At 40.4% G+C, this 23799-nt stretch overlaps 1 protein-coding gene across 3 annotated transcripts; it reads left to right on the forward strand.

Moving 5' to 3' along the window:
- Positions 1-204: 204 nt before the first annotated feature.
- On the forward strand, positions 205-23799 carry trmt6 (tRNA methyltransferase 6 non-catalytic subunit). 3 transcript variants are annotated; one of them, XM_048536265.2, is made up of 11 exons: positions 205-937; positions 10391-10521; positions 11616-11722; positions 11956-12047; positions 12440-12523; positions 15304-15428; positions 17261-17607; positions 19347-19432; positions 20927-21029; positions 21121-21207; positions 22593-23799. In XM_048536265.2, the coding sequence occupies exons 1-11, from the start codon at positions 810-812 to the stop codon at positions 22764-22766; spliced, it is 1464 nt and encodes a 487-aa protein (XP_048392222.2). In that variant the 5' UTR covers positions 205-809; the 3' UTR covers positions 22767-23799. The 3 variants fall into 3 exon arrangements, with proteins under 3 accessions (XP_048392222.2, XP_048392223.2, XP_048392221.2); XM_048536264.2 differs by having other exon boundaries at positions 209-937; positions 11613-11722; XM_048536266.2 differs by lacking the exon at positions 22593-23799 and having other exon boundaries at positions 11613-11722; positions 19347-19442.

The following is a 23799-nucleotide window of genomic DNA, read 5'->3' on the forward strand; positions in this document are numbered from 1 at the left end:
TCAGCTTTTGTGCTCCTGAGATGCTGCTTGGCCTGCTGTGTTCATCCAGCCTCACATTTTATTAACAAAGTGTGAAGCTGGATGGACACAGGAGGCCAAGCATCATCTTGGGAGCACAAAAGCTGACGTTTCAGCTTTTGTGCTCCTAAGATGATGCTTGGCCTGCTGTATTCATCCAGCTTCACACTTTGTTATCTCGGAGCGAGACCTAAAATACGTTAACGTTGGCAGCAGGGACGTTGACGTAATGTCGTAAGGTGGGGGTGGTCCTAGGGGCGTGTCACGTAAAGAGGCGCGGCGTGAGGCACGCATTGGCCGTCGCTGGAAAGTGGGAGATGATTGCAATGAAAGGGAAGAGCGATTGAACCAACAGTTACGCGCGCACGCGGCTATTTGGGACGTGTTCTGTGACGCGAACGCGTGCGCGGTGGAGTTGAGCGGGCACGAGGTGACGCATTTGCGTCCTCCGGGGATCGGAGAACTGGGCTCAGCGCGAGCGCGCAGAATGCAGAGGCGCATGCGTGTGTTCAGGTGACGGAGGTGGCCTGGGTTTGCAGTGGTGCGCATGTTGCCTTTCCCCGTCCTCATTTCCGGTGTCTCGTGCGCACGCTTTCAGCGGTCAGCCCGAGCGCCGTTAACGTTCGCGTGGCGGCATCGACATCTTGTGGTCGTTGCTATCGCTTCAACACCAGCCGCCCGGCTGTGCTTCTTTCGGTCTGCGGAGGGGTGGGGGAAATGGATTGAAGGACACCTGTCATAAGTGTAGGGGAGAGAAGGAAAGTGCGGTGGTGGTGATCGTGATCGTGGTCATGTTAATGTCCGATCCCGTGGAAGTGCCGGCTCCCGGCGGCGGCCAGGCCCAGCCTGTCAGCGAGGGAGATCATGTGGTGCTGAAAAGAGAAGAGGTGTTTAAAGCCGTGCAAGTGCACAGAGGAAGGTAAGGTCACCGCAGTATTGATCCCGGGGCGGGGGCAGAGGATCGCGCCGCCTTCTGTTTAGAGAGCTGCACGTTGCCCATACTTTCAGCCAAAGTTTCAGCTCGAGATACATTAAATCTTAGAGCGTGGTGACTTCTAAACCCATACAAACGCACAGAGAAAGTGTAGTAACAGCAGTAACATTTAAGCGTTTAATCATTAGTATCAGATCTCCGCTCCACCTTCTAATTATCCAAGGAAAATAGCCCCAATTTCTGCAATGTGTCTTGGTCACTGAAGTTATTAATCCCTGTGCAGTCTCTACAATGCTTTCATATCCTTGAATGCTCTTAAGAATGTAGAGCCATCAAAGGTTCACGGATGTAATATGCCTGAAGAATTTCTGGCTTGGTTATACTGAACTGACGCCTGGAAAACTAATATTGGTACTATGTAAATGCAACTTTTATTGTCCTCTAGGTCACGTTTGTGCTAAATTTGCTTCTCTGTTATCATCGCTGCAGTTTTTGCATTAATGTAAAAGTTAGTTTTGCATTTAACACGTGGTTTGTTTGAAATGCCCCATGGTTGTTTGTATCTGTACTATTGATGTTGAATTTGTCCAGTAGCTGTTATCGTACTTGTAAGAATGATGGGTATTAAAGATCACAAGGTTCAATTCAGAGAAATGTGTTCTGATCTGTGTTTATTGGTGGTCACCATCAGCAAAAAAAAACGAAGTTATTTTAACAAAGTGTGGGGCTGGATGAACACAGCAGGCCCAGCAGCATCTTAGGAGCACAAAAGCTGACGTTTCGGGCCTAGATCTTTCTTCAGAAAAGGGGAGGGGGGAGAGAGTTCTGAAATAAATATGGAGGGGGGAGAGAGAGATTGAAGATGGATAGAGGAGAAGATGGGTGGAGAGGAGGCAGACAAGTTAAAGCATCTGCAGTTCCCATTATCTCTATTTAGTTATTTTATGTTACATATGGGGTTTCTCTCCATAAATTGACTGTAAGCATTCCAGACATTACTGCATTTGAAAAATGGTTAAGGGAATGTCCTAAAGTTGAAGGCATTGTATAAATGCAAGTTTATTTTTAAATATCCGAGAAAGAAAGGAGAAAGCTGTCACAGCAAGCTGGCAGCTGCAAGCCATTAGCCTAACATGTGTTGCAGGGGAAAATAATGGAATCCATTCATAAGGGGATAAAACAGGGGACTCAAACGTCTTGATGCACTGAGGCAATTGAGTTGGTTTTTGTGGAAGAGATCATGTTTAACTAATTGATTTTTAAGAGTAGCAAGTCATGTAGATAAAAGGAAGCTGAGGACTCACTCCCCACCACGTACAGGACCAACGTCGTCTACAAGATTCTCTGCAGAGACTGCAAAAAACACTACATCGGACAAACAGGAAGGAAACTAACAACAAGAGTACGTGAACACCAACTGGCTACTGAAAGACACAACCAATACACACTCATCTCAATCCACATGAACAAGGAGAATCACCACTTCAACTGGGGCAACAGCAAGATCCTGAGACAGGCACAAGAATTCTTAGAAGCATGGCACTCCATGAAGCATGCTATTAATAAACACATTGAACTCGACCCCATGCATTTTCCACTATGGAGGAAAACTGGAAGTGAGGCAATCCATCTCAACAGACCCCAGAGTTATAAACCAGGCAGGAAAACACTGACGCTTCATTGGAAGCTGCACGGAGGATGTTCCCAAGCATGGTAACGAAACATCTGAAACATGAAACCAGCTTGGCAAGTCAACCCACCTCAAGCTGGTAGTTGTACAGTACTTGTCTATCCAGAAGTTGTTTATTAAAGTGCCACATCAAAATTTTCTGCAAGAAGCAGAGGTGTAAGCTTTACATTCCTGCCACATCTTGTTGTGAATGGTAGTGGATAATTTAAAATTGGCTTAAGCCAAGCTGTACGAGTACAATTGCAACATTTTCATCTACCCAGAAATGTGGAAACTTGCTTGGGATATCTTTTCCACAAAAAGTGAAATTAATTCAAGCTGGCTAATTACTGCCGTATTGGTCAATTCTCAATCTTTTTCAGTGTAATGGAAGAAGATATCAACAATGCTATCAAGTGCCACTTACTCACCAATAACTTGCATATTAACGCTTGGTTTGGGTTCTAACAGGGCCACTTGATTCCTGATTTCATTACAGCCTTTGTTTAAACCTAGGCTAAACAGCTGAACTCCAGCGGGGAGGTGCAAGTGACAGCCCTTGACATCAAAGCATCTTTTGACTGAATATGGCATCAAGAAACCCTGACAAAACTAAGGTCAATGGGTATCGGGGAAAACTCTCTCCACTTGTTAAAGTTATAGCAAGCACGAAGGAAGATATAGGTCAGTCATCTCAGTCCAATGACATCGTTGCAAAAGCCCCTAATGTTTGTGCCTTTGGCCCAATCATCATCAGCTGCTTCATTAATGGACTTCATTATAATGCTGGAAATGGGAATGTTCGCTGATGATTGATTCTGAGCATTGTGCATTCACTGCTGCTCTGAACTGAAGCAGTCTGTCAATATGCAGAAAGTCCTGGACATCATCCAGGTTAGTTGCACCACACAATTGCTGGGCAATGCCTCCAGTAATCAAGAATTAAACTGTTGCCCTGGATGTCAATGGTGTTACAATGCTAAATCGCCAACTGTCAACATACAAGCTAACATCACTTTCCAGTGATTAAAACGGACCAACCCCACACATGCTGTGGCAACAAGCGCAGATCAAAGGCTAGTAATTCTGCAATATGAAAATCACTTGCTGTCTCCCAATGCTTGTCCACCATGTACAAGGTACAAATCAGGAGGGTGATGGAATACTTTTGATTTACCTGGATGGGTATAGCTCTGATATTTAGAAGCCTGACACTACCCAGAACAAAACACCCTGTTTGATACCCCATCCACCACTTTCAACATCCTCAAATGAGGAGAGGTTGCAGAACAGTGCAGAAGGATCTGATGTCTTTGTAAGTTATTCGAGGAGCATTATTGGCTGGACTGTTGGATTGCAAAGCAGGGTGATCCCCAGGCTCAATCCCCACATGGCCGAGGTTACCATTAATGATTCTCCTTCTCAAATTCTACCCCTTGCTTGAGGTACACTGGCTGTCAGGTTAAATCACCAGTGTTGTCTGTCTAATGAGAGAGTAGCGCTCTGGTCTGGTAAGACTATGGCGCCTTGACTGTATTAAACAAATACAGCTAGGGATGTGGGAAGGCAAGCGGAATGTTTTTAGGATTTACAGTATTATTCATATTTAACATTTATTCACATTTAAATAATTTCACATTTATTCACAGGATCTCTGGCTTTGCAATTTCATGTGTACTATGGATGTTTGGTTAGTCAACTGCCAACATTGACCATACGATAATTCTGAGTACTCGAATACAATGTACAATACATGAAGAAATTGTATGGCAAAGTTTATTGTTATTTGTTCACAACCATGTGATCGCAAGGCTTTATTTGATTAGTATAACCCCTGGATTTCGATCTACATTTCTTAAAAAGAAGGCTGCTGATTCCTAACATGAAACAGAAGTTTGATATCCTGGATTACTAATCTCATCGCACCCCCTTGACCTGTCTGTCTTCGCCAAACTGACCTCCCTACCTCCCCACCCATACTCTCCTCTGCACCTATCTTCTCCTCCTATCTATCTTCAGTCCGCCTCCCCCTCTCTCCCTATTTATTTCAGAATCCTCTCCCTGTCCCCCTTTTCTGATGAAGGGTCTAGGCCCGAAATGTCAGCTTTTGTGCTCCTAAGGTGCTGCTTGGCTTGCTGTGTTCATCCAGCCCCACACTTTGTTATCCTGGAGCATGCTGAAATTGTCTATGGAGTGCAACCATTGTAGATTGAATAGTTAATATTGGACTAAGGTTACAGAATTCTATAAGACTGAACAAAATAAGAACATTTCATTGTGTTTTAGCTGAGGCTATTTAATTTTATCAGGAATGTATTTGCTGAGTGCAAGTCATACCATGATCTGTGGAAAGTATTATACACAGCTTTTGGACACAAAACAGCACTTATGAGGTTATTGTAATAACCTCATCTTTTTTTGAGAGAGAGGGTATTGTGATTGGATGCTATTGTGCATCTCCACAGCTTCTGAATATTGTTGGAGAAATGTAGTGGAATTCACAGTCCATCCTTGATGCAAGTGGTATGCGTGTGGCAGAAGACTGGGTTAAGTGACAGGTAACTTTGTTCCAGGCAGGGATGAGCGAAGTAATTGGATGGTTTGTTAAAACATGACATCAACTGCTACTAAACTAATGTGCCATTGAATTATTTTTATACCATTCTTAGGGTTTGTCTTTGAAAATTAAGGGGGGTTTACACTTCTCATTCAAGAATTTTTCAGATAACATTTATGTACAGTCATTAACTTTCATTAGCTACGATCATTATAAGAAGAAAAATCAGAAACTGAAGAAATGTTCAACTAAGATAATAAAATGTGAGGCTGGATGAACACAGCAGGCCCAGCAGCATCTCAGGAGCACAAAAGCTGACATTTCGGGCCTAGACCCTTCTTCAGAGAGGGGGATGGGGTGAGGGTTCTGGAATAAATAGGGAGAGAGGGGGAGGCGGACGAAGATGGAGAGAAAAGAAGATAGGTAGGGAGGGGGATTCTCCAGCATCTGCAGTTCCCATTATCACTGATACAAATGTTCAACTAATATACCTACTTGCAACCAAGTTTGTTAATCACTCCAGTTACTTGACTGGTATATAAGTCAAGTTACACATTATAACTCCACTTTTGCAAAATAAAATTGTCAAATTTTGATAGTAGTTTCATGTAGATTTATGGAAGTAATGCTTTAAATCACAAAGAGAAAATGTAAGGCAAATGAATATATATTTCAGTAAGGTCCAAACTGAGAGATTAACATGGAAAATTAAAGTGAATGGAATTTAAGTAATGTCCTGACATGGGCAGAAATCTATTTGGCAGACAGGAAACAGTGGGAATAAACTGATCATTTTTCAAGTGGCAGCCGGTGACTTCTGGGGTACCACAGGGATCAGTGCTTGGACCATGGCTACTCACAGCATTAAATGATTTAGGTGAGGGAATTAAATGGAATGTTTCCCAAGTTTTCAGACAACAACAGGCTGGATGGGAGGTTGAGTTGAGATTGCAGAAATACTTCAGTGTGATTTGATCTGATTCGTGGGCAAATTCATGGCAGATGAAATAGAAAATGGATAAACATAAGCTCATCCACTTTTTAGCAGCAAAAGCAGGAAGACGATTGTTATAATGGCAATGTATTTGGGAAGCTCGTGGTGGAATGAGATCTGAGTGTCTTGTACACCAGTCACTAGAAGTAAGTATGCAGATACAGCAGGTGGTTTTAAAAAAGGCAGGGGCTATGTTGGCCTTCATAACAAGCAGATTTGTATATAGGAGCAAGGATGTCTTGGTGCAATTGTATAGGGCATTGATGAGCCTATTCTAGGGTTTTGTGTGCAGTTTTGATCTCCTTATCTGAGGGCAAAATGATATGGCTATAAAGGTTGACAAAACTGATTCATCCTAAGAATCAATCATAGTGATACAGCATGTAAAGAGACCCTTCGGGCCAACTCGCCCATGCCAACCAGATATCCTAAATTGGTCCAGTCCCATTTGCTAGTAATTGGCCAATATCCGTCTCAACCCTTGCTGTCCATGTATCCATCCAGATGCCTTTTAAATGTAACTTACCAGCCTCCTCCACCTCCCCGGCACCACTTTCCACGCATGCACCACCCTCTGCATTTTAAAAAAAACTGTCCCTCAGGTCCATCTCATGTCTTCCCCTCTCACCTTAAACCTAGGCCCTCTAGTTTTGGGCTCCCCTACCCTGGGGATAGAGACCTTAGCTATTCACCCTATCCATGCCCCTCGTGATTATATAAACCTAAGGGTGACACGTCAGCATCTGATGATCCAGGGAAAATAGCCACAGCCTTTTCAACCTGTCAGAGTAGCTCATACTTGCCAATCCTGGCAGCATCCTGAGATCTTTTGTGCACCCTTTCAAGCTTAACAAAGTCTTTAGAGCAGTGAGACCAGAACTGTACGCAGTATTCTAAAAGTGACCTAATCAATGTCCTGTACAGCCACAGCGTGATGTCCCAACTGCTGTACTCAGTGCACTATCCAATGAAAGCAAGCATGCCAAATGCTGCATTCACCACCCTGTCTGCTTGTGACTCCATTTTCAAGGAACTATGCACCTGCATCCCGAGGTCTGTTTGTTTGGCAACACTCTCCAGGGCCCTACCATTAACTCTAAGCCCTGCCCTGGTTAGCCTGACCAAAATGTCAAGCCTCATGTTTATGTGAATTAAAATCCATCTGCCACTAGGAGTGGCATGGTGGGTCAGCACCAGGTACCTGGGTTCGATTTCCCCTGCCAGGCCCACGTGGAGTTGGCACAATCTCCCAGTGTCTGCTTGGGTTTCCTCCGGGTGCTCTGGTTTACCCCCTCAGCCCAAAGATGTGCAAATTAGGCGGATTGGTCGTGCTAAATTGCCCATTCTGATCAGGGATGTGTCGAGTAGGTTGTTTAAAGGGGAATTGAACATAGAACTTTACTGTGCAGTACAGGCCCTTCGGCTCTCAATGTGGCGCCAACCTGTGAAACCAATCTGAAGCCCATCTCACCTACACTGTTCTGTTACCATCCATGTGTTTATCCAATGACTATTTAAATACCCTTAAAGTTGTCAAGTCTAATACTGTTGCAGGCAGGGCATCCCACGCCCTTACGACTTTCTTGAGTAAAGAATCTACCTCTGACATCTGTCCTATAATTATCGTCCCTCAATTTAAACCCATGTCCCCTCATGCTAGCCATCACCATCCAAGGAAAAAGGCTCTCACTGTCCACCCTATCTAGTCCTCTGATATTCTTGTATGTCTCTATTAGGTCATCGCTTAACCTTCTTTTCTTTAACAGAAACAGCCTCCAGTCCCTCAGCCTTTCCTCATAAGACCTTCCCTCCATACCAGGCAACATCCTGGTAAATCTCCTCTGCACCCTTTCCAATGCTTCCACATCCTTCCTAAAATGTGGCGACCAGAACTGTACACAATACTCCAAGTGCAGCCACACGAGAGTTTGGTACAGCTGCAACAAGACCTCATGGCTCTGAAGCTCAATCCCTCTACCAATAAAACCTAACACACGCCGTATGCCTTATTAACAACCCTATCAACCTGGGTGGAAACTTTCAGGGATCGATGTACATGGACCCCGAGATCTCACGTGATCTCTAGTGTTCGCCCACACTACCAAGAATCTTACCATTAGCCCAGTACTCTGTGTTCCTGTTACTCCTTCCGAAGTGAATCACCTCACACTTTTTCGCATTAAACTCCATTTGCCACCTCTCAGCCCAGCTCTGCAGCTTATCTGTGTCCCTCTGTAACCTGCAACATTCTTCCGCACTACCTACAACTCCACCAACTTAGTGTCTTCCACAAATTTACTAACCCATCCTTCTACGCCCTCATCCACGTCATTTATAAAAATGACAAACAGCAGTGGCCCCAAAACAGATCTTTGTAATACACCACCAGTAACTGAACTCCAGGATGAAAATTTCCCATCAACCACCATCCTCTGTCTTCTTCCAGCTGGCCAATTTCTGATCCAAACCTCTAAACCACCCTCAATCCCATGCCTCCAAATTTTTTGCAATGTGGGTCTGGATGGGATGCTTTGAGGGTCAATGTGGACTTGTTGGGCCGAAGGGCCTGTTTCCGCACTATAGGGATTCAGTGACCTAGCCTGTTGATCCATCAATAAAGGCCTTGTTGTAATTTGGTAACCTTCTTCTCTGTCCACTGTACCACCAATTGTGGTGTCATCTGCAAACTTACTAACGAAACCTCTGATATTCCTAACCAGATCATTTATATAAATGACAAAAAGCGGTGGATGCAGCACTGATCCTTGCAGCATACTACTGGTCACAGACCTCCAGAAAAGCAACCCTCTACCACCTTCCTCTGTCTCCTATCTTCAAGGCAATTTTGTATCCAATTGGCTAGTTCCCCCGGATTCCATGTGATCTAACCTTGCTAACCAAACTACCATGCGGAGCCTTGTCCAACACTTTGCTGAAATCCATAGGGACAATGTCTAACACTCAACCTGCATCAATCTTCCATCACCTGTTCAAAAAATAAACTCGATCAAGTTATTGAGATAAGATTCTCCATGCTCAAAACCATGTTGATTATCCCTAATCATCCTTTGCCTTTCCAAATGCATGTAAATCCTGTCCCTAAGAATCCCTTCCAACAACTTATCCACCACTGACATCGTGAAAGGAGGCTGGATCAGTTAGGTTTATATTTACTGAAGTTTACAAAAATGGGTGGTATCTCAGAAAACTAAAAGATTCCAGCAGGACTAGACAAGATGCAAGAAAAATATTGCTATAGATTGGAGAGTCCAGGACCAGGAGTCGCAATCTTAAAGATGCAGGTTCAGCCATTTAGAAATGTCTTCACCCAGGAAGTGGTGATGCTGTGGAACTTCTTGCCTCAAAGCAATGAGGCAAGAATATTGGATGTATTCAAGAAGTTAGACATAGTTCTTTGGACTAATGGGACAAAAGGATATGGGTTGGGAAACAGGATACGGTGTTAGATGATCAGCCATGATCATATTGAATGGCAGAGCAGGTTCAAAGGGCAGAATAGCATACTACTCTTTGTTTCTCTATATCCGTGTAAATGTCAGCACAGCTTGATTGTCAAAAAGCTGCTTACTTGCATGATATAACTTGAAATTTTGTTTAAAACAGCATCAATTCAAATCTTTGAGTATAGTTTCCATTTTGTACATGTATAAAAAGCTTTCTCCTCATCTGACAATTTGTGCTTCCTACAGCCACGAATTGATGTTGAAGCAGTCCAATTATTGCTCCATTCTTGCGTTACTTTCGTCCTTTTAACCCTAGCTTTCATCCACAGGTATGAAAGATGCTCATTGCTTCCCCACAGCAGTGTGGCTAAAACTGGGAACTTGGAGTAGCAGGAAAAATATTACATTTCAGGGTGCTTCCGTTTGCTGCCAACAAGCTGTGCTAACCCAAAAGCATCTTTTATTTACATCTTCAATACTAGTTGAAAATGTTTGATCTCCACTGCCTTAAAACTGTGTCATTGTCATTTTATTTAACCTGGTGAAGCAAACACCTTTTTTTTGGTATCTTGAGTCTAAACCCTTCTGAGTGAGTGAAATAAGTCTGGACCACAGCCATTCACATGACATATGTTAAAATATATCTGGAATTTTCTAAGAATACTTTGAACGTATGTCACTGATTTTTGCTATGACAATGGATGAATTTAATATTCCATTCAGAACTTGATGGATCTCAAAATTTGCTTTCCAGAAAAGTCACCTTTGAGAAACAGTGGTTTTACTTGGACAATGCAATTGGCCAGCAGTATGGAACCACTTTTGAGGTTTCCAGTGGAGGAGTACTCCAGCCACTTAAAGTAAAAACTAAAGAAGTTGCCAAAGGTAATATTGGAAAGTGTTGCTATCTGTATCTGTAAGTTGTGTCATGGACATTTTAATGTCAGTTTTGCTGAAAAATAAAAACAGTTTTCTGAAGTTAGATATTCTACCAGAGTGTGTGTACATTCCAACTGTTTGTTTTGATAACTCCTTCCCAGGTTTGACAAATGCCATGTTTGTAGACTTTATAATGAATATTATTCTTTCAATTTTTATTTGCTCTGTATGAAGCTATAACCTCATATAGTGATTGTTAATATGCTTATTCTTTGTATACTTACATCCTCTGCCTTGTGGGTAAAATTTGACCAGATGATTCAGTTGGGATTTAATTCAATAAATGTGCAACTTGAACATTTACAGTTCCAGAACTGAGTCAGTTATTTCTGATTCGCGATTAGGTTTTCCATATTATGTTTTCATTTTCTATGCTTGTGTTTATTGAACTGAAAGAGAAGACAAATGGTATATTTCCCATGTTATGTGCCAAAGCTAATAAAGCAGTAAAAGAAAATTTGTTTTCAAAATGAATTGTTATTTCTTTTTCTTTTCTACATGTTATAGTTAAGAAAATAATCCATATGTAGTTGTTTCAGTCAAAGCTGTCTTAGCTCTTGTGTTTAAAAAGTAACATTAACTGTAGGTACTAGTTTACGGGAACAAAACAAAGTTGCCGGAAAAGCTCTGCAGGTCTGGCAGCATCTGTGGAGGTGAAAACAGAGTTAATGTTTTGGGTTCGGGGACCCTTCCTCAGGACCACTGTGAGGAAGGGTCACCGGACCCAAAACATTAACTGTTTTCTCCACCACAGATGCTGCCAGACCTGCTGAGCTTTTCCAGCAATTTTCTTTTTGTTCCTGATTTACAGCATCCACAGTTCTTTGGTTTTTATGAGTTTAACGGAGTTGGGTACAATATTCAGGGCTCTACACTTGCATCTGTGTTGAAGCTGGCCAGTTATTTCATGTGGAATGATTAAATCTTCAGTCTAATGCTGTTTGCTAAGTTTGACCTTGGTTTATGCAAGTTAAATGGATTTGTGTGGTTTTTAGTTTGTTTTCAAGCAGTCCATGACTTGTTTTTAATTCCACCAGAAGCAAATGAAGCTGGTATTGATAACCGAAACATAATTGATGATGGCAAGTCCCAAAAGCTCAGCAGAGATGATATTGAGGCACTTAAAGAGCAAGGATTAAAAGGTCAGGTAGGGATGACTTTTTGATTTTTCTTCAATCAGCAGACATGTTATGATACACCTCCTGAAGCAAGTGGGACTTGAACTTCTAGTCCAGAGATGAGGACATTTCCAATATTACAAAACCTGAGAAATGACTTTTATACTGGTGAAATTGTATATTTACAAAGAATTTTCTCCACAGAAATTTTGTTTGTGTCCCCAATTAATTGTTGTTAAAACCAAGGTTTTATTTTACGCAGGATATTGTCCAACATTTGATAGAGAATAGCACAACATTTAGAGACAAAACTGGATTTGCTCAAGAAAAGTACATCAAGAAGAAAAAGAAAAAGTAAGGTTCTGTTTTTAGCATAGGAATCGGGTCTCATCTTAGTAGAAAGAGATATTGCCTTGATTGAGATAAACTGACATTCCAGGATATGTTTTTTCTTCTTTTTAAAAACAATAATTTAATTGTGCAAGTAGTAAGCCTTCTAATTATAAAATCCTAATTGAATCAGTCTGAGGCTGTACAATGGCAAAGAAATATCAGTAACTGTTACAGTGTAATGCTAAAATTCAGAAGCATTGTTCTTAAGTTGTTTGTTTAAAATGCACTTTGACGTCACAGATTATAACAAGAAATTCAGTTATGTCACTGTTTAAAACACAAATGTTGATGTCTTTCACCTTGCAGAGAAATAATTCTCAACATCTTCTAACATAGTTAAATCTTATTGATAGGTACGAAGCATTTATAACTATCCTAAAGCCTACCACTCGCATAATGGCTATGATGTATCATTCCCGTGAGCCAGGTAAAATTTGGTGAGTAAATAAAGTTGCTCTGTCTTTTTAGCTTTCTGATATCTGAAGCATATTTCAGACTAGTGACTGAGTTTTGAATTTTAGCAGGGCTCGTGCTATATTTCTTTTGGTTTCTGCCTGATAAGAGGTCGATTTTAAATCCTGTTTTGTTAGAACTGGGCTGGGCATTAAGGCATGATGGAGAACTATTTCCTGCCTATATTGGCAGATTGATTGAAGGATGGTGTTCTAAATCTGATCTTTTCTAGCTACTTTAATTCTGTCCGCCAATTATTCCTCTAATTGCAGTATCTTTCTCTTGACTCTTGAATTTAATCCACTTCTATTGATTTTAAAAATAACACTACTTTTGCTGTTGGTTTAAAGATCACTTCTCCATCTGAAAAATAATATTGTTTTAATTAAAGTATTGTTCAGAATGCTTTCTGCATGTATCAAGTAGATTCTTCGTTGTTTCTTTTGGTTTCCGTGAAATTGAGTAGATGCCAGTCAAGTAAGTTACATTGCTGAACATTTCTAAGCGTTATAAATGAAATACAATTCCATGTCACGAGGCTATTAATTCATGATCTGTTGACGACAGCTGTCTGATAGACACGCAAATCAGAATAAAGGGTAAACTACTTGGGCTGTGATGAGGGATGTCTTAATTTGGAGGGTAGTGAGTCTTTGGACTTCTCTAACCAGGACAGCTATGGGAATTTGATCATTGAGCATGCTGAGGGTAGTGTAATAAATGTCTAAATACTATTGACATTGAGTGTTACAGGGATAGCATGGGTAAATATGTTTGAGGTGGATAATCAGCAGTGATCTAGAATGGCAAAGCAGGCTTGAAGGAATGAATGGTCTAGCTCTGCATCTGTTTTACTGTGTTCGAAAGATATCGCTTGTCAGGCCACGTTAGTGGTTGTCACATCATTTGTGAAGTGAGATTGCAGCTTCAACAGCAAGACCATAGACTCTGCCTGGATTGGTCACGTGAGGCAATAGCTTAATGAGTTTATTGCTGCACTGTTAAGGCAGAGACTAGTAATATTCTGAGAAGCTGAGTGCAAGTCCCACCACAGCGGATGGTGAAGTTTGAATTCAATTTTTTTAAAAATCTGAAATAAGAGTCAAGTGGTGACCATGAATCCATTGTCTTGTTGAACCCATCCGGTTCAATAATCTCTTCTAGGGAAAGAAACCTGGCCAGGCCTACATGTGACTCCAGACCCACAGCAACGTGGTTGACTGTTAACAGTCTCGGCAATTAGAGATGGGCAATAAATGCTGACTTAGCCAGCAACGCCCTCATCCCCCGAACAAAGAATAATAAAAACATGAGCTATTAGTCTCAGTTTTACAGCCAAATTGACTGCGTTTACCACTGTGCTCAAAGAAGGCTGCCAACAGAGTAGTCTCTGGCCTGAATTTCATGTTTCCTGATGTTAAGTTCATCCTGGCATCAGCTACAGTGGATCTCTGACATCAGCAACAGCAATGTCATCAGAGTTGCTAAGCAGCTCATTGCATGGAAGATTTTTACCAGCAGAAAAGCAGGAAATAAAAAAGCATCTTTTATTATTTCATTTATTTTGTTCTGTAAAATTAGTATTAAAGATTTTGACATGTGGGATTGAAGCAGAAAATGAAATAGCTTAAATTTAATTTTTGAAAATACCATCTTTGGAGCTTAATGGAGAGAGGATCCACAAATACAAAATTAATCGTTCAGGGTTGTTCGACAGTATTTTCAGTTCACTATAATGTCCTACTCTGTTATACCTTGTGAACATACTACAGCATTTTGAATGTGATTTCATAATGAGACTACTTGCACAAGAAAATGTTTGCGTCAATGAAAATGGTTTAGGATTTCCGTAAGAGGGATTTAATAACATTATCTACCTTTTTGGAGGATTGGAGAGTCACAGGCAGCAATCTCTGAATTTCTGCCTTTAACTGGTCAGTTAAGTGTACAGTGAAGTTGCTGGCTAATTTGAGTGGTGACAGTGACCACTTTGCTAACATTACAGCCACTAAATTGAGGCCATCACTAAACTATGGATTTATTGTGGTCACACAAGGTAGAGTGCTAAAGTAGCACGGTGGATTATTCAGATAAAAATTGCAACCACTTGGGATAGGTTGAGATGAATAAAACTACTTGCTGTGAGATAGCTTTCTTTTAATCAAGTGAGGTTTAAAGAGACCCATCCTCCTCCTGGTTTACCTGTTTTAAATCCTTCATTAACTGGTTTTGTTTCGAATCTGCTTCATTAATGTCTTAGGCCCATGATCACCTTTGACCCATGACTAAACAAGCACAATAGCTTGCTTTACTGGAAGTAGCTGGTGTGAAATCTGATTTAGGAGTAGTTCACACACAAGATGCATAGCTGGGGACAATAATTTGGTTTATTGTGCACCTGCTGAACACAGTCCCGTATTAATTCATATCTAAGTTTAGCTGTTAGAGGTGAATTGGCATATTAGCATATCTGAATTTTCTTTTTGGGCATATGGAAAGGAATCGGAAGAAATCCAATTCATGTCATGTATTATTTTTGTTTTAGTTTAAATAGGATTACACTTAACATACTTAAGTTTTATTAATTGTTCTGCCCATTTGAAACTATTTGCTCGGTCTGCTGTTACTTTTTCACAGCTTTGTGGTGGGGTGAGAGGGGAGAAAAAGACTGGCTTACTTGCTTACACAATCATCTTTAAACTGCATAGTTAATGTTGCTTTATCCCCAACAGAATTAACAGCATTATTACTAATTTTTTTCTAGCTATTTAAGGTATGACACGCTGGCTCAGATGTTAACTCTTGGGAACATCCATGCAGGCTCCAAAGTAATTGTAGCAGAAACCTGTGCTGGTCTGGTGCTTGGTGCTGTAATGGAGAGATTAGGAGGTAATAAAATCTGAATTTACACCATATTCACTTGAGAATTCCTAATGTGTTGAAACTTTATTGTAGTAAGTTTAGCTGACCTGTTTGGTTACCGAAGCTTTCCAATTGACCTTTTAATTGACTGAGTGAAGCTTAACCTATTAGCAGTTTGAAAAGCTCAATTGGGAGTACTGGTTCAAATTTTAATGTTGTACGTCCAAATGTAACCATCATCCACAACAAGTATTTGTGCAAATTGACCTTCAAGTACAAATGTTACAATGAGTTCAGAATATCTTGTTTAAATTCATGCTTTGCTCTTCATTCACAGCCATGTTTATTGATCTGCTACTATCACTTCTTTACAATTTTAGAAAAAAAATCAAATTTTGTGGCACATGCTCAATTCCTGAGCACATGGTGAACAATGGATTGGTGAGAGAAATGAGGGTTCACTGCAAAGAAATGCAAGTTTGGAGGAGGGCTGCAATATTAATTATCGTTATTTTCTGTAACAGTGTAACTTTTAATTTCATAATTGAACATCCCTCCCTTATCGCACTTGCAACGTTAACATCGTGGTGTATACATTGGAAGTGAATCATTAGCAATGTACTTAGCGTATAAAGAATATAAAAACCAAGCAAAAGTATCATCAAGAAAGAAGGATCAGACAGAATTAGTTCTGCCACTAAATATAACACGCAAAAGGAAACCACAATTTCCCAGTCCCAAATCTCTCATTAAATATCATTGTTTTACCGTGACTTACAAATCCTAACTTTTCTGTCTTCTGAAGTGTGGAGCAGGCCAGGCAGCATCACAGGAACAGGAAAGCTGATGTTTCAGGTCGGGACCCTTCTTCAGAAATGGAGAGTGGCGAGGATGTTCAGAAATAGAGAGAGGAGAGGAGAGGTGGGGCTGGGGAAGGTAGGTGGGATGGTGATAGGTGAGCGTATGTAGGCAGTGGTCGGGATTGGTCGGTGAAGTGGGAGTGGTGGATAGGTGGGAAGGAAGATGGACAGGTTGTTTCAGGTCAAGGAGGTGGGGATGAGAGGGAGGATTGGTCATGGGATGAGGCTGGGGGTCGGGGAGGGGGTGCGGATTTTGAAACTGGTAAAATCCATGTTTAGGCTCCCAAGGCAGAATATGAGCTGCTGCTACTCCAGTTTGTGGGTGGCATCATTGTGACTCTGGAGGAGGCCCAGGGTGGACATGTCACCCAGGGATTAGGAAGGGGAGTTAAAATGTTCTGTGACCAGAAGGTGGTGTTGATTCCAGCATGTGCAGCTCTTGCTATCTCATATTCTGTCAGCTAACCCTGTTTGATATTGCCCTGTAAGAATATATTCCCCTGAATTGCTAAGCTGTTTGGAATTTTCAAACCATTTAGCTTCAATCCTCCATTCCACATAATTCCAGCACAGTCATCAGTTTTATCTATCTGTCACTCCTGGTGTGGCCCCATGTTTACTCTAGTACAGGGGGCAAAGTATTGAGCGTGTTTGGTGTTTAACTTATTGAAATCCCCATCACCAGATCGGGCTAGAATATCTCAAGCTCGATTGATTCTCATCCTCCTTTGCAATCTACTTATACCCCACTCCATGTAGTTCTCCAATCAACTTTTCACCATCTTTATTGTTTGAGCTGCTTATTAGCCTCTTTCTTATAAGAACCTCCTGTTTAATTGCTTCCCTTCACGTTGCCCACCTTACTAAACTGACATTGGTTCAGGAGTGTTATTTGAAATCCTAATTTGTCATTCACTTGCAAAGTGACCACCCAGCAAGAGTGTCTAAATAATAATAAACTATCTATTCTGTGTCTCCTGTTTTAATCTTTTCCTGCAGGTTTTGGCTCCATTATCCACGTGTATCCAGGTAGCTTGCCGGTCAGGTCAGCAATGGAGAATTTTGGCTTTCCAAGATCCTTCTATAACCATCTATTTGATTTTCCTATCAACAAATTGAACAGTCTTCTTTCTGGAAGTTTTTCAGCTGAGAAGGAAACACTACAAAAACAAACTGAAGTTATGATGGAAGAAGATAGTGGGAGCCCACTGAACACCCACCAGGGTGATGGGATGCCTTGTGGTGAGACCATGATGGATAACAACCAATCTGAGGAAACTAAGCCCATGGATGTTGCTTGTGAGGAGGCTGAAAATAAAGAAAAAAATCCAGACAGAAAGTTCAATGTAAGATTTATTCTTGTCGGATGTAATGTGGAATGTTAAATTCTAATGTAGTAAATTTCAACAATTTCAATGGCCCAGGCGTTTTGAATAGTTACCGTATGGGAGCAGAAATTTTTCCAGATTGATTGTGACTTCTTATCTACTGGTAGCTGATACAGTTGGTGTAAAGCGATACTGAAATAGTGATAATATTCACAATGTCACAAAGCATATTGGTTTTAATGATATGTTTTTCTTCTATGCAGAAAATGGCCATCAAATAAGTTGAAAACTGAAAGAACTGTGGATGCTGTAAATCAGGAACTAAAACAGAAGTTGCTGTATGTGCTCAGCGGGTCTGGCAACATCTGTGAAGACAAATCAGAGTTAACATTTCGGGTCTGGTGACCCTTCCTCAGTTCTTCCTCAGACCTGAAACATTAACTCTAATTTTATTTTTCTTCACAGATGCTGCCAGACCTGCTGAGCTTTTCCAGCAACTTCTGCTTTTGTTCTGACAAATAAATTGATTCACTAAAGCAGGGTTTATGGTGTTGTGACCTAGCAAAATGCTAAATAATTGCACCTATTTAAATATAATTTTGTCATTGCACTTTTTTAAACTGGAAAGATGCTTACACTTTACTGTAATACACTTGCTTCAGTCATTAGCTGTATTATAAAATTTTTGTGCTAATCACTTCTCCATATTTCATCTCGAATAAGACATCTTTCCAATTTTTGTCCTTTCATTTTGTAATGTTAGTTTATGCTATATCATTCTAAACATTTTAGACTCATTTACTGATGATGCTAGTTGTGGGAAGTCATTGCTTTCTGTCACTAAGGCTTCAACATTTTGTTCTGCTTCAGTCAAATACTCTAGTCAAACTAGCAAATTTCTATCTTTTCTAGGTACCATGCTGTTTCAGGTGCTGCTAGTTTGCTCAGGCCTTCTCAAGCAAAAGTAGATTTCAGCAAGTGTATTTCTGACCATTATCATCAGAACTCCCTTGGTTACTATGCTTGATAATTTGAAATGCATTTCTTAAGAGGACAATGAACAATTGAACTTTTTCCCCTCTGTTCCCAAAATTCATAATACTCTTGTAATATCTCTGTAGTTTGATAGTCTGAGTTCTGTTGTACCCACATGTGTAGCTAATTGCTCCTATCCTTGAGTGCTTCCTATACCTATGGACACAATTCATTTTTTTTAAATGCACTGGAACAGTATTCCTTTAAAATCATGCCTTCCCTTCCCTTGGGACTCCATACATCTTTATTCTGACTGTCACAGAGACAGTCAATGTTTTCCTTTAACATTAAAAACCAAAAGACCTGCAGGTGCTGTAAATCAGAAACAAAAACAAAGTTGCTGGAAAAGCTCAGCAGATCTGACAGCATCTGTGAAGGAAATAACGGAGTTCATGTTTTGGGCCCTGTGACCCAGTTCTGAGGAAGGGTCACCGGACCTGAAACATTAACTGTTTTTTCTTTCGCAGATGCTGCCAGACCCGCTGAGCTTTTCCAGCAACTTTGTTCTTTTTTCCTTTAGCGTGCTTCCTATAAGAAAACAAGTGTTTTAAAATTCTCAAAACTTAAAGCACTCTTGATCTGAAACCAAACCTTCTTTATTTATTTGCTGCTCTTTCCCAGTATAGTCCAGGTTCTAACCTAGTTTTATGCTTGTTCTGGTGCAACTTTAGGCCTTCCAATGTCAAACTGGACTCCATCTTTGTTGATATGTTTCTTGGCAGGTTGAAGAGAGGAGGAGTAAGCAAGAAGATCGGCTGAAGAAATTACAGACTGCTGCAGCTGTGCTTCAGGAGAGAAATGCGGATGGGTCAGCAGATGTAACAAATGAACTCCATTATAATTCTGTTGCAGATCTTTCTATAATCGTAGAATTCATAGAGTGTGGAAACAGGCCCATCGGCCCAACAAGCCCAAATCGACCCTTGGAGCATCCCACCCAGACCCATCCTCCTATCACCCACCTAAGCTACTCATCCCTGAACACTATGGGCAATTTAGCATGGCCAACCCACCTAACCTGCACATCTTTGGAATGTGGGAGGTAACCAGAGTACCCAGAGGAAACCCACACAGACGCGTGGAGAATGTGCAAATTTCACAGTCACCCAAGGGTGGAATTGAACCTGGGTCCCTGGCGATGTGAGGCAGCTGTGCTAACCACTGAGCCACTGTGCTGCCCTCAAAATGGCAATGTGATAGTTTGAATGCACCTGATGTTTACAAATTCATGTACAAATAGTAATCAACATTTATCCAGTGTGAATTAAAACTTGCAGAAATTGCGAAAGTAAAACAAAGCTAATTTATCCCAGTTTTGCCCTGGTCAACCCTCACCTTTCATAACCTAAGTTCATATAAAATTCTACCTGTATCCTAACTTGCACAAAGCCACGTTCATCCATCACCCATGTGCTTTGCCTCCACCGTGTTACCTTTTTCTCCGTAACCACCACCTTTATTAGAATTCACATGTTGTCTTCAAATTCCTCTTAATGTTCAACAGCCTGTCAGAAATCTGCATTCCTCCAACTCCAGCATCTTGGCCACGTCTCATCTCCTTTAACATACTATCAATCATCTCAGTCCACAATTTCTGGAATTTGCTCCCTAAACCACCTAACATCTGTAAGCCCCTTAAAATCATCCCTTTTGGTCAGACTTTGATCACCAGTCCAAATGAGCTGAATTCTCTTCACCTTAGTGAGTGACGGGCTTGGAGGTAAGGTCTCAAAAATATCTGATCCACACCACCCAACATATTACCATGGCCCTTGAAGATCCCAATGGTGAGCAGGAAAGCTGATTAACCACCTGCACCATGGAAATGAGCAGCCAGTGCACTTAAGGCTTCCATGAGGAGTAACATAACCAGCTCAATAGCATTTTGCTATCGGCACAATCAGTTAACGTGCAGAGCCTGCTAATGTTATGAGACGTGGCTGCTCTAAGTTCAGTGTCTTCAGGGTAAAATGCCCCGTCCCCTGAAATGGGATCTGAGCAGGACAGCCTTCTGCAACCCCAAAAAGACAACTGGATTCTTCTCCCCACTGATCTGAGGGACCTATTACTGATACACCACACCCCAGACATGTTGTGCTGGCTTAGTTATGGGGACAACATGTGACCCTAAAATCCACAGGTCTGCCAAATATTGGTTCCTTTGGTTTACTTTGGCCAGCGTACTTTTATATAACACTGTAGGATGTTTTACTGTGATAAATACTGTGTCCTCTAAGTCAGTCTATTTGCTGTGAATAGTAGCTTCAGTTTTTTTAGAGTTAAATGTTTTTATTTATTGAAGGTTAATTATTGCAAGTCGCCTGTACCCCAGCCCCTTATTACTTTGTCTTTTGGAATTTGTGGCACCATCTAGACCGTTTGTCATCTACTGCCAGTACAAAGAGGTAAAAGAAAAATTATATAAAAGCAGATTGGTTTGATTAAATATTTGGGACCATGATTCAGTTCATTATCTTGTTTTCTTCCTCCATGTAGCCTTTGCTTGTGTGCTATTCAAATCTACGAGAAAGGGGCGGCGTTGTCAACCTGAGGTTATCTGAAACATGGCTGAGAGGCTACCAGGTGAACCTAAATTAAACACTGAACAAGATGACTTCTAGTATAGAATTTCAGAGGCAGAATTTTAGCACCCATGATCTTACGTCCTATTGAGCTACGCTGCTGCATGTACTCTATTAGGTAGATACATTGTTAATGCAGTGGGTATTTTAATTCATGTGATGTTTTCTAAACTGAGTTTTCCTGAGCCAAGCGCATTAATTTGCCCAAGACTGTCTTCAGCTTATACAAATAATTGTTGTCCAGACAGATCAACAGATTTTCCACTTGTTTTGCAGTAATATCATCAGTTTTCTTCCCGCTAACTCATTCCAACTCACCACTCCTCATCAATTATATCTGTTGAATGTGCTCTATCACTATAGCTTTATTAGATTTTTAGTCCATCAAACCTGGTTTGTTTCTCAGCAAAGTCAGATTACAAAGGTACTTTTGCTGAAATGGTCTTGCATTGTAATTTTAACATGGCAGTTTAATCAGTTAGTGAGAACTGTGCAAGGGGCCATAGTACAGAACAGCACCACATACTTGAGTTAATTTTACATGTTCAAACTATTAAGTTTAGGTTGTCCAGCCTAAATCCAGTTTCTCTGAAGATTGTCATCATGAGAGAGACCAAATAAACATCACAAAATCATAGCATTGTTGCACTACAGAAGGAGGCCATTCTGTCCATTGTTTGTACCAGCTCTGTCTGAATGAACAAGTTATTTGGTGCAAATCTCCAAAAGTTTCCCCATAACCTTGAATGCTTTGATTGAGCCTGCCTCCACCACACACTTAAGATAGTACATTCCAGACCTAACTACTCACTGCATAATTTTTGTTTTAATCTTTTACAGCTTTTACCAATTACTTTAAATATATGCACTCATTATTGATTTTTCCACTAATTGTGACATTTTCTCCGTAACTATTCCAAACTGTCCACACTTATGATTTAGAATACCTGTCAAAATTTCTTTCAACCGTCTTTGTTTTTCTATGGAAAATAGTCCAAACATCTGCATTTTGTCTTTGTAATTAATTTCTTCTTTGCATACATTTCAGTGTGTTCACGTCCTTAATAATGTGCCATGCAGAAATGGATGCAGTACTCAAGCTGAGGCCCAAGTGTTTTGAACAAGAACAACATATTCTCCTTTTTCTTGTATCATGTCCCTGTTAATAAAGTCCAGAACGCTGTATGCTTTATTAACCTTGCTCTCAACTGGTTATGCCTCCTTATGTGTACGTATGTGTGGTCCCCTGCTCCTGCGCTCCTTTTACCATTTTCTTTGAATAGTTATCTAAAGAACAAGTCTTTTTTTAAAGAAAAATATTCTAAATTTGTGGCACTAATTTACATCAATATATAAAAATGTATAAAAATTGTACAAATATTTCAGGTTTTGCCAAACCGGACTCATCCCAAGCTGACAATGAGTGGAAGTGGTGGCTACATCCTGACCGGTATTACTGTTGCTATGGACAGAACGAAATCAGTAGACAATATTTCTAATTCTCAGAGAGCTGAAGAACGTCCGGCCAAAAGACAAAAAATTGAGGAATCCAGAAGTTAGCCTTCCTCCAAGTACTGTAGCTAATCCTGAAACTGATATTGGAGCTGATTGTGGAGCTCATTGTAAAACTCAAACTGCAAGTTTCTACAGACTGCTATATGTTTATTTTCTTATAAATGGTATTTGTGCCATTTGAAATTTTCTGCTATGATGTGGAGCATCAGCAAAAGTGAGTTTGCATCTGTGATGTAGGTGCTCTCAATGCAAAGACAAGTATTGCTATGTACCAGTGTACAATGTTTCTTTATATCCACAATCCTGCAAAAAGTAAAAGAAATGAAATGAAGTGTCTTTTTGAAAAATGTGCGCATGCTGCAATTACATACAAGAAAAGTTTAGTTTGAAAGTTGTAAAACTCTCCCTGAATATTTGTTCCAGGCAACCTCCGAGTTGTCGAGGGACTCTAACTTTACAAAACCAAGGTCCTAATTAATTAGGAATTGCGACCAGCTGTAAAATACATTGACTTTTTTCCACAGTTTCATTCATATCAAGTTATGGAAACTAACTTCATGCACTGAAGTATTTTTCTTGATGGATTTAGCTATTTTAAATTGATTTTATTTATAATTTGTACAGTAGTTTTCATATGCTAGTTTATCTGTAGTGAAAGTGTCATCACTGGAATCAACTATCAAAAATTGAGTTGTCTCAGATAAATCCATTTAATCAAGCTTATTTTAAACTTAATTACCTTTCTAAATAATTATTTAGTCTAACATAGTCCTGTTTTCATGAACTGCATGTATGGAAGATTTGATTCAGTGTTCAAAAACATTTTCTGTCCCTAGTTACATGCTTCTTGCACTAAAATTTGAAAGTTCAAATATGGTATACATTCAATTTCTACAGTGTTTAAAAAGTTCACTTTTGATCAGAATTTTGCATGTATTGAAAACCTGCTTGGATCGCAAAGACTTGACAGGCTGTCAAACTGTTACAGTACTGCTTATGTATTTTAAATATTCTTCAATTCAAACGGCCTTGTCTTAAATTTGCCATGGAAAAATATAAACAAAACAGTTTAGTTTTC

Source organism: Stegostoma tigrinum, chromosome 9 (assembly GCF_030684315.1).
Source record: "Stegostoma tigrinum isolate sSteTig4 chromosome 9, sSteTig4.hap1, whole genome shotgun sequence".
NCBI classification, from domain to species: domain Eukaryota; kingdom Metazoa; phylum Chordata; class Chondrichthyes; order Orectolobiformes; family Stegostomatidae; genus Stegostoma; species Stegostoma tigrinum.